The sequence below is a fragment of the Tyto alba genome, unplaced genomic scaffold (assembly GCF_018691265.1).
Source record: "Tyto alba isolate M040663 unplaced genomic scaffold, T.alba_DEE_v4.0 Super-Scaffold_44, whole genome shotgun sequence".
Taxonomy (NCBI): domain Eukaryota; kingdom Metazoa; phylum Chordata; class Aves; order Strigiformes; family Tytonidae; genus Tyto; species Tyto alba.
In genome coordinates, this window is record NW_024881320.1 from 15,550,658 (window position 1) to 15,559,641 (window position 8,984).

The window sequence follows — 8,984 nt, forward strand, 5'->3', positions numbered from 1 at the left end:
CCCCTATAGCCCCCATACCCCCTCATACTCCCCATAGTCCCCATTTCCCCCCATGCACCCATACTCCCTATAACCCCATACCCCTCCATGCCCCCCATGACCCCATACCCCCTGTAGCCCCCATAATCCCTCATACTCCCCATATCTCCTGTAGCCCCATACCCCCCCATGCCCCCATATTCCCTATAGCCCCCATACCCCCCCCATGCCCCCATATTCCCTATAGCCCCCATACCCCCCCCATGCCCCCATATTCCCTATAGCCCCCATACCCCTCATACTCCCCCATAGCCCCTATTTCCCCCCATTGCCCCATACCCTCTCTAGCCCCCATATTCCCCCGTACCCCCCAAGTCCCCCCATACCCCCCCATATTCCCTATAGCCCCCATACCCCCCCCATGCCCCCATATTCCCTATAGCCCCCATACCCCCCCATGCCCCCATATTCCCTATAGCCCCCATATCCCTCATACTCCCCCATAGCCCCTATTTCCCCCCATTGCCCCATACCCTCTCTAGCCCCCATATTCCCCCGTACCCCCCAAGTCCCCCCATACCCCCCCATATTCCCTATAGCCCCCATACCCCTCATACTCCCCCATAGCCCCTATTTCCTCCCATTGCCCCATACCCTCTCTAGCCCCCATATTCCCCCGTACCCCCCAAGTCCCCCCATACCCCCCCATATTCCCTATAGCCCCCATACCCCTCATACTCCCCCATAGCCCCTATTTCCCCCCATTGCCCCATACCCTCTCTAGCCCCCATATTCCCCCGTACCCCCCAAGTCCCCCCATACCCCCCCATATTCCCTATAGCCCCCATACCCCTCATACTCCCCCATAGCCCCTATTTCCCCCCATTGCCCCATACCCTCTCTAGCCCCCCATATTCCCCCGTACCCCCCAAGTCCCCCCATGCCCCCCTACCCCCTGCGGCCCCCATACCCCCGTAGCCCCCAGCTCCCCCCCCGCCCCGGGCTCTCTCGGGGCGGCGGCGGGCGCTGACCGGGCGGGCAGGGGGCGGCGGGCAGGGTCCAAGGCCGCCGGGGCGGGCCGGGCTCCGGGGCGGGCCGGGGGCGGCGCTCCGGAGCCTCCGCAACCTGCCGCCGCCCCGGGCGCCCGTCAGAGGCGGCGCATCCCCCGGGCCGGGGCCGGGGCACCATGAGCGGCCGCGTCGGGGACCTCAGCCCGCGGCAGGCGGAGGCGCTGGCCCAGGTGAGCCGGGACCGGCACCCGGGGCGGGGGGGAGCGGGGGGCAGCGGGGCCGGGCTCCCGGGGCCGCCCCGATGCGCTCCTGCATCCGCTGCCTTCCGCGGCCACGGGCATCACCCCTCCCCCCCGCTGCCGGCCCCGCTCTGGGGTGCTCCCTCTGCACCCCCCCCCCCCACCCAGGCTCACCTCCTCGGAGCCCAAACCCACGGGCTGAGCTTCCCCCCCCGCCACCGGGGAAGGACAGGCCTGGGTGGGTCTTGCTGGACCATCCCGCCGGTGACTCCCCAAAACCGGGCATCCCCCCGATCCCTCTCCCATCCTTCCCGCTCGTCCCACCGACGCTCGGGAAACCTCCCACCCCGCCGTGGGGCTCCGGGGGCCGAGGATGCCCGGCCAAACCGGTGGCGGTCACCCACCGTGGCGGCTCTGCCACCCAAGGCCACCTCTGACACCTTCACCGGCACCTCGCCGGGACACCCGGGCTTTATCTGGGTTTATTCCACCTCACCAAGAGGGCAGCGCCGGGGACTTTATCTTATCGCTGCCTTTCCAACCCAACCCAACTCCAGCCGCGGGCGATGACCCCGGCGGGCTCTGGAGGCCGGGGGGTGGGAGCAGGCACGGGGCACAGAGCCGAAACCCTCCCGGTGCCAAGGCAGCGACCAGTGCGTGCGAAAGGCGAGCTGCAAAACCCGTCCGCCAGCACCTTGTTTTTCTCAGGGTGAAGAAGCTAATCCCCCGGGTTAATTACACCTAAATTCAGCGGGAGATAATCTAATCAGCCTCATTAAGGGGAGGTCCCCGACTGGTACGGAGATTTGGGCTGTAGCCTGGCTGGGGTGAGCGGGGCTGCGGGCCGAGGGTGCCCTGGCTCCCCCAAACCTTGTTCTGCACCCTGATTCCTGCTCCGGGCTGGCCAGGGGGGCTGTGACTCGCTGGGGTGTCACTGGAGCAGGGGGACACGTGGTGACCATCTCCATCCCAAAGGATCCCACTGGTGATGGCAGAGGAGGGGCCTGGTGTGCCCGATCCCTGCGGGAACCTCCTTGGGGGGAGCCGGGGGGTGGCAGCCCCCACTCACACCCTCACGCAAGGGGACCGGCTTGGGGACCCCCGGTGCTTGGTGGCCGGCCTGGGGACGGTCCCCTGCCGGGGAGGGGACCGGAGGCTGGCTGCTCATCACAGCTGCACATGGTGGCAGGGATGGGGCACGGGGTGTCCCTCCTCTCTTGGGACAGTCCCAGTCCTGGCTGGGACTTTTTTTTTTGGGGGGGGGGTGGGGTGGGGTGGGCGACAGAGGAGGGACAAACCTCCAGCCTTGGGGCTTTTGGGGTGGGAGCAGGGACCCCTCCACCAACAGTCCCTCTTCTTCCCACAGTTTCGGGAGAACCTGCAGGATGTGCTGCCCTCCCTGCCCTCCCAGGACGACTATTTCCTCCTGAAATGGCTCCGAGGTAACCCCCAGGGTGGGGGACACACGCAGGGGGGCTGGAAGACCCCGGGGGGAGGGTCTGTGGAGCCGGGGACGCTGGCGGTGGGGCTGAGCTCTCTGCTCTCTTGCAGCGCGCTGCTTCGACCTGCCCAAGTCGGAGGCGATGCTCCGCAAGGTGAGAGGGCACCCCGCTTTTGGGGGGGGACCCCACCGTACTGCCGTCAGGCTCCCAGTTGTCACCCGGGATGGGAGAGCGTGCCACGGGCCATTAGCCCAGCCCTTCTCTCCCAACAAGGGTGACCTGCCCAGGGGGTGCACCCCATCCCATGGGATGGGGGGGGTGTCCCCAAATCCCCTCACCCCGTCTTCCTCTGCCCCCCACCCCCCCTTGCAGCACGTCGAGGTCCGCAAGCACATGGATGCCGACAACATCATCGCCTGGGAGGCCCCTGAGGTGGGTGTCCTCAGCCCCCGGGGTGCCTGTCCCTGGAGGGGACTGTCCCCCCTTCCCGGGGTGGTGGTGGGGGGGTGGGGGGGTGTGTGCAGCCCCCCTGAGCCCCCCCCCCCCCGTGTTCCTGCAGGTGATCAAGAAGTACATGTCGGGGGGGATGTGCGGCTACGACCGGGAAGGCAGCCCCATCTGGTACGAGATCATCGGGCCGCTGGACGCCAAGGGGCTGCTCTTCTCCGCCTCCAAGCAGGACCTGCTCAAGAACAAGTTCCGCGACTGCGAGCTGCTGCGGCACCAGTGCGAGCAGCAGAGCCAGAAGGTGGGTGCCTGCCCGCACCCTGCCAGCCCCACCAACCCGTGTCCCCCCCCCCCAGCCAGCCCCATAAGTCCGCGTCCTGTCCATCCCCACCAGCCCGTGTCCCTGCTGTCCCCCAGACCCACGTCCCCGCGCCAGCACCCACGCCAGCCCGCGCCAACACTTGAGAGGAGGCTGCGGGTGGGGGGGACCAGCCCATTGGGGATTACCCCGTCCCCGGGACTGGCTGGGAGACCCCCCCCCTCCCGTGGGTCCCTGCAGGGGCTGGGCATTCCCTGAGCCCCCCCCCCCCGCCTTCATCCTCCTGTCCCAGCTGGGCAAGAAGATCGAGATGGTGCTGATGGTCTACGACTGCGAGGGCCTGGGCTTGAAGCATCTCTGGAAGCCAGCCGTGGAGATATACGGGGAGGTGAGGGGCTCCCCACCCGACCCCCCCCTTCCCCAGCCAGGGACCACGGCCACCCCCCGGGGCTGCGGTGGAGATGGGGTGACACAGGGATCCGGGCTCCCGCACGGCCCCGAGGGATGATGCAAGAGGAGGTCCTTGCTGGTGCCCTGCCCCCCCGCAGCGTTTTGGGGTGGGGGTCCCAGCCCCCACCTCGCCGCGCTCCCCCCGTGCCCTGGTGGGTACGTGGGACAGGAGGATGACCTGAAGCTCCCCCCGCGTTGCAGCTCCTGTCCATGTTCGAGGAGAATTACCCCGAGTCTCTCAAGCGCCTGTTTATTGTGAAAGGTGAGTTCGGCCCCGGGGTCCCACCACCCCACAGCTGGGTGCTGATCCCCAGCCTAACGTTCCCCATCTGCCCCCCCCCTCCCCCCCCAGCCCCCAAGATCTTCCCCGTGGCCTACAACCTCGTCAAGCACTTCCTGAGCGAGGACACCCGCAAGAAAGTTGTGGTCCTGGGATGTGAGTGCTGACCCCCTCCCTGGGGTGTTCCTGGCCGGGGGCGGACGACAAAGGGGGCAGTGGAAGCCAAAAACGGGGTGCCCCCTCTGCTTTTATCCCACCCAGGGGTGAAACCCCAACCCTGGGGGGTGTCCCCGGCCGGGCTGGGGGTCCCCACATGGGTCACAGCCCCCAGAAACGCCGCTGTCCTCCACCCCCCCCCCCCCCCCCCAGCCAACTGGAAGGAGGTTCTGCAGAACTACATTGACCCCGAGCAGATTCCAGTGGAGTACGGGGGCACCCTGACAGACCCCGACGGGGACCCCAAGTGCCCGAGCAAGGTAGGAGAAGCCCCCTGCCGTGGTTCCTTGGGGGGGGTGTGTGTGTGTGTGCACTGGTGATCCTCCCCCCGCTCCATACCTGCACCCATCTCCATCCCCTTCCAGATCAACTACGGGGGGGACGTGCCCCAGCACTACTACGTGCGGGACCAGCTGGCACAGCAGTACGAGCACACGGTGGTGGTCAACCGCGGCTCGTCCCACCAGGTCGAGTATGAGATCCTGTTCCCCGGCTGCGTCCTCAGGTGAGGAGGGGGCTCCCCCCGCCACGGGGAGAGGGGGGGAGAACGCCACAACGGTGGGTGCTGCGGGACCCCCCCCGAAACGGCTCTTGCTGGCACAGGTGGCAGTTCAGGTCGGAGGGAGCTGACGTGGGTTTCGGGGTGTACCTGAAGACCAAGATCGGGGAGCGGCAGCGGGCGGGCGAGATGACCGAGGTGTACCCCAACCAACGCTACAACTCCCACATGGTGCCTGAGGACGGCTCTCTCACCTGCTCCACGCCTGGCATCTGTGAGCGTGTCCCCCTTTCCCCTGGGGTGCTGGGGGGGGGGGGGGGGGGGGCACCCCCCCATGGGTGCTCCCCGCGTCCCTGACACCTCCTTCCTTCCACCAGACGTCCTGCGCTTCGACAACACCTACAGCTACCTCCACGCCAAGAAGGTGAGCTACAGCGTGGAGGTGCTGCTGCCCGACGCCGCCTCCGCCCAGCAGATCCAGACCCTGGGGGACAGGCTGAGCCCCTAGCGACAGCCCCCCCACGTCTCGCCCCCCCCACACCACCACCACCCACGGGGGGACCCCGAGGTCCCACGGCCAGGCAGGGGGCTGCTCCGTGCCCCTCCTCAGCGTGGCGGCTGGAGGGATGAACGGGAGGAGCCGAGCCCCCCCCGAGCTCCCGGGATGGAGCGGGGGGGGGCTGAGAGGACCCCCCCCCCCCCCGTTCTCTGTGCCTTATGGAGGGGGTCCCGTGCCCACCCGCCGCTGCGTGGGGTGGGGGGGGAGTAAAGGGATGGACTGAGCTGGGTCTCCTCTGGTTTTTGTGTATGTGCGTGTGTGTGTGCTCCCCCCCCCCGCCCCATAACTGCTCCTTGCCGCCCCCTCGGCCCCGGCACCGACCCCGCCCGCGCAGGGACACAGCCCCCCCCCCCCCACCCCCCAACCACGTGACCGCCGGGTCCCGCGTTACGTGCCCAAGCCAGGCCACGCCCCCCGCCGGCTCGCAGCTCGGCGGAGGCCACGCCCCCACACGGCCACGCCCCCGTCCCAATGCGTGCGGAGGGGCGGGGCTTGGTGACGCACATGGGGGGGGGGCCGGGAGATTTTCGCGCCATGGGGGCGGCGGAGCCCGACCTTTACCGGGACACGTGGGTCCGATACCTGGGTGAGCACCGGGCACCGGCGGGGGCACGGGCACCGGGGCTCGTCCTCGGGCGCTGTACCGGGTACCCGCAGCGCGCACCGGTACTGCACACCGGGCACCGACCCTGCGTACCGGCACGGGGTACTGACAGCGGGTACCGGCCCCGGTCACGGTCACCGTGCGCTGACACCGGGTACCGGTCACTGTCAGCGGTCCCGGCAGCAGGTACCGGTCACCCACACCGGTACCGGCGGGGCTCCAAGGTGACCTGGCTGCTCCGAACCACCCCCCCCCCCACCCCGTGCTGGATCTGTCCCGGCCACCGGTGCGTCCCGCTCCCGGGGACGTGGGGACACCCCGGGGCGAGGGGGGGCGGGGACACAGCCGGTCCCCGGCCCCACTGACCCGCCTCCCCCCGCCCCCCCAGGTTATGCTAACGAGGTGGGCGAGTCCTTCCGCCCACTGGTGCCCGTGACGGTGGTGTGGGCCAGCTACGGCGTGGCCACGGCCTATGTGACCGCCGACGCCTTCGACAAGGGCCGGAGAGCTGCCACCGTGAGTGTCACCCCCTTCCCCGCCCCCCCCCCCCTCCCCCAAAGCTGCTTCGCCTCCATTGACACCCCCCCCCCCCCCCCCCCAGGCCCACGCACAAGACCCAGCCCAGGCCACGCGGGTGGGGGTGGCCGTGGTGGACACCTTCATCTGGCAGAGCCTGGCCTCGGTGGCCATCCCCGGCATCACCATCAACCGGCTCTGCGCCGCCTCGCTGGCCCTGCTGGGCACCCTCACCCGCTGGCCGCTGCCCCTGCGCCGCTGGACCACCACCGCCCTGGGGCTGGCTGCCATCCCCCTCATCATCACCCCCATCGACAGGTAACGGGGGGGGGGGGGAACGGGAGCATGGGGACACCCCCTCGGGGACCACTGGGTACCACCACCCCACCCCAGCATCTCCCAGGGCATCCCAAGCGGGACGCCTGGAGTGCTTCTCCCCCCAGGGGAACTGGTCCCAGTACGAGCTTCGGGGAGCAGGGGGTGACCAGGGGGGCGAGGTGTATGCCATTATCCCATCCCAAATGGGTTTTGCCAAGATCCAGCCAGGACACGGCCCTGCAGGGATGGAGATTAGCAGGAGCCAGGGATTAACAAAGCGAGGCTGCACTAAGCCTGGTTTTGGTAGGGCTGGGGCCTCAGTGACATTAGGGACCACTCCAGCCAGCACCATCCCCCCATTGTGGCCAATTAACTGTATACACCAGAGAACACCCCCCCCCCCCCCCAACCCCACTGACCCCCTCTCTTGCCCCAGGACCGTGGATTTCCTGATGGACTCCAGTCTCCGCAAGCTCTATGGGGCACCGGGAGAGCCCCCAGCCCCACACTGAGGACCCCTGGTCTGGGGAAACTGAGGCACGCTGCTGATTTTGGGGTGCTATGACCCTTCTACTGTGAACCCTCGCACCGGTGGTGGCCCTGGAGTGGCCGCCCTGCCCCACGGCTGGTCCTAATAAACCATTTCAAGCCTGACCCCGCGCTGGGTGATGCTTGGGTACCGGGGCTGGGCCAGTGCCGGCGGGGACCCGTGGCCACATTCCCTCCTGGGACACACAGGGGCCTGTCTGGGTCCTGACCCCTGGGGATCTCCGTGGCTGCTCTGGGCATGCAGGATCACCCCACCAGTACCCCCAGGTCCTAGCTGGAACCCCTCCCCTCCAGAGCCACCAGCAGCCTCAGGGGACAGCCTGGGGCCTGTCCCCAAGGAGCTACCACCGTAGCCAAGATCTTCGTTGGTACCTCCAGGGACCCAGATGCCCCCAGCTCCAGCACCACAGGCTGGTCCCAGGAGATGTGGCTTCCAGGTGTGGTGGCGTCCCATTGGTACCACCAGAAGTTTTAAAGAAAAGAAAAATCACCTTTTATTGGGGAGGAAGGGGGTCAGTGGCTCATGCAGAGCCCTACGGCAGGCTGCGGTATTCCGGGCCCACCTCGCCCCCTTCCTCGGGCTCCCTGGGGACCAGGGCCCCCACCACGCTCTGCAGCTCGGCATGGAAGGGACAGTGCTGCCGCTGCCACCGCCGGCCCCGCCGGCGCCTGCCCATGCGGTGGGTGGCCAAGGCCAGCCCCAGCAGGCCCCCCGCCAGGGCGACCATCACCAGGGCACTGCCCACCAGCGCCAGCCCGGCCAGCAGGAACCTCTTCACCGTGCGGCACGGCGCTGGGGACAGCAAAAAAAAAAAAAACAAAAAAAAAACCAAAAACAAAAAAACCAAACCCCAAAACAAGCCAAAAAACAAAACGAAAAAAACAAAAGAGAGGGTTCAGATGTTGCTTCGGCACCGGGGGTGGTGGGTTTGGGGCCATGGGGAGAGGGTTGGGGGTGTCCGCTCACCTTCATACCATGGCACCTTCTCCTTTTTCACCAGCAGTGGTCCAACTGTCTCCCAGTGGAGCGTCCCTTCTGGGAACCCTGGAGGAGGACATGGCAAATAGAGCCTGGCCCAGCCCTGGGACCCCCCCCTTCCTCCCAAAGACCCCAAAATCATGTGGGGCCACCACATCCAGCCCCGGTACCTGGCAGCTCTCCAGATGGACAGCCAGTGTCACAGCAGTGGCACAGATCACTCTGGGAAGGGTCCTCTGCATTGTGCCAGCTGGGAGGAGAGAACAGAGTTGGGAGGGGGTGGTCTAGGGGTCCCCAGCCTCCACCAGAAGACCCACATAGTGCCATGCCAGCGGGTGCCTCCAGGTGTTGGCCTGGACCTTGGCTTTCTGTTCTTGGCTACCCCAGGGATGTCCCCCAGGTGACACCAAGGACTTCTCCAATTCGTCTGCATCTGGAGGGAGCCAGGACCTCTAGGGATGCCACTTGGAGGAGAAGTGTGACATCCAGATCACAGTGGAGTGGCTTGGCCCCCTAGATGGGTCCCATTGACAAGCGGCTTCTGCTCCCAAAGCACCCATGGGTGCTCATGTCCTGGG

General features: G+C 67.4%; 2 protein-coding genes across 5 annotated transcripts; both read left to right on the top strand.

Annotated features, from left to right (window-relative positions):
• The first annotated feature begins 1,087 nt into the window (after positions 1–1,087).
• Positions 1,088–6,545, top strand: SEC14L2 (SEC14 like lipid binding 2). 4 transcript variants are annotated; one of them, XM_042805632.1, is made up of 13 exons: positions 1,088–1,219; positions 2,595–2,670; positions 2,780–2,823; positions 3,043–3,102; positions 3,230–3,418; positions 3,729–3,824; positions 4,088–4,148; positions 4,239–4,322; positions 4,536–4,642; positions 4,748–4,887; positions 4,986–5,155; positions 5,259–5,305; positions 6,433–6,545. In XM_042805632.1, the coding sequence occupies exons 1-13, from the start codon at positions 1,166–1,168 to the stop codon at positions 6,478–6,480; spliced, it is 1,176 nt and encodes a 391-aa protein (XP_042661566.1). In that variant the 5' UTR covers positions 1,088–1,165; the 3' UTR covers positions 6,481–6,545. The 4 variants fall into 4 exon arrangements, with proteins under 4 accessions (XP_042661566.1, XP_042661567.1, XP_042661565.1 ...); XM_042805631.1 differs by lacking the exon at positions 6,433–6,545 and having other exon boundaries at positions 1,090–1,219; positions 5,259–5,663; XM_042805633.1 differs by lacking the exons at positions 3,729–3,824; positions 6,433–6,545 and having other exon boundaries at positions 5,259–5,663.
• On the top strand, positions 5,795–7,532 carry MTFP1 (mitochondrial fission process 1). The gene is made up of 4 exons (XM_042805635.1): positions 5,795–6,026; positions 6,433–6,560; positions 6,646–6,878; positions 7,315–7,532. The coding sequence occupies exons 1-4, from the start codon at positions 5,912–5,914 to the stop codon at positions 7,388–7,390; spliced, it is 552 nt and encodes a 183-aa protein (XP_042661569.1). The 5' UTR covers positions 5,795–5,911; the 3' UTR covers positions 7,391–7,532.
• The last annotated feature ends 1,452 nt before the right edge of the window (positions 7,533–8,984 follow it).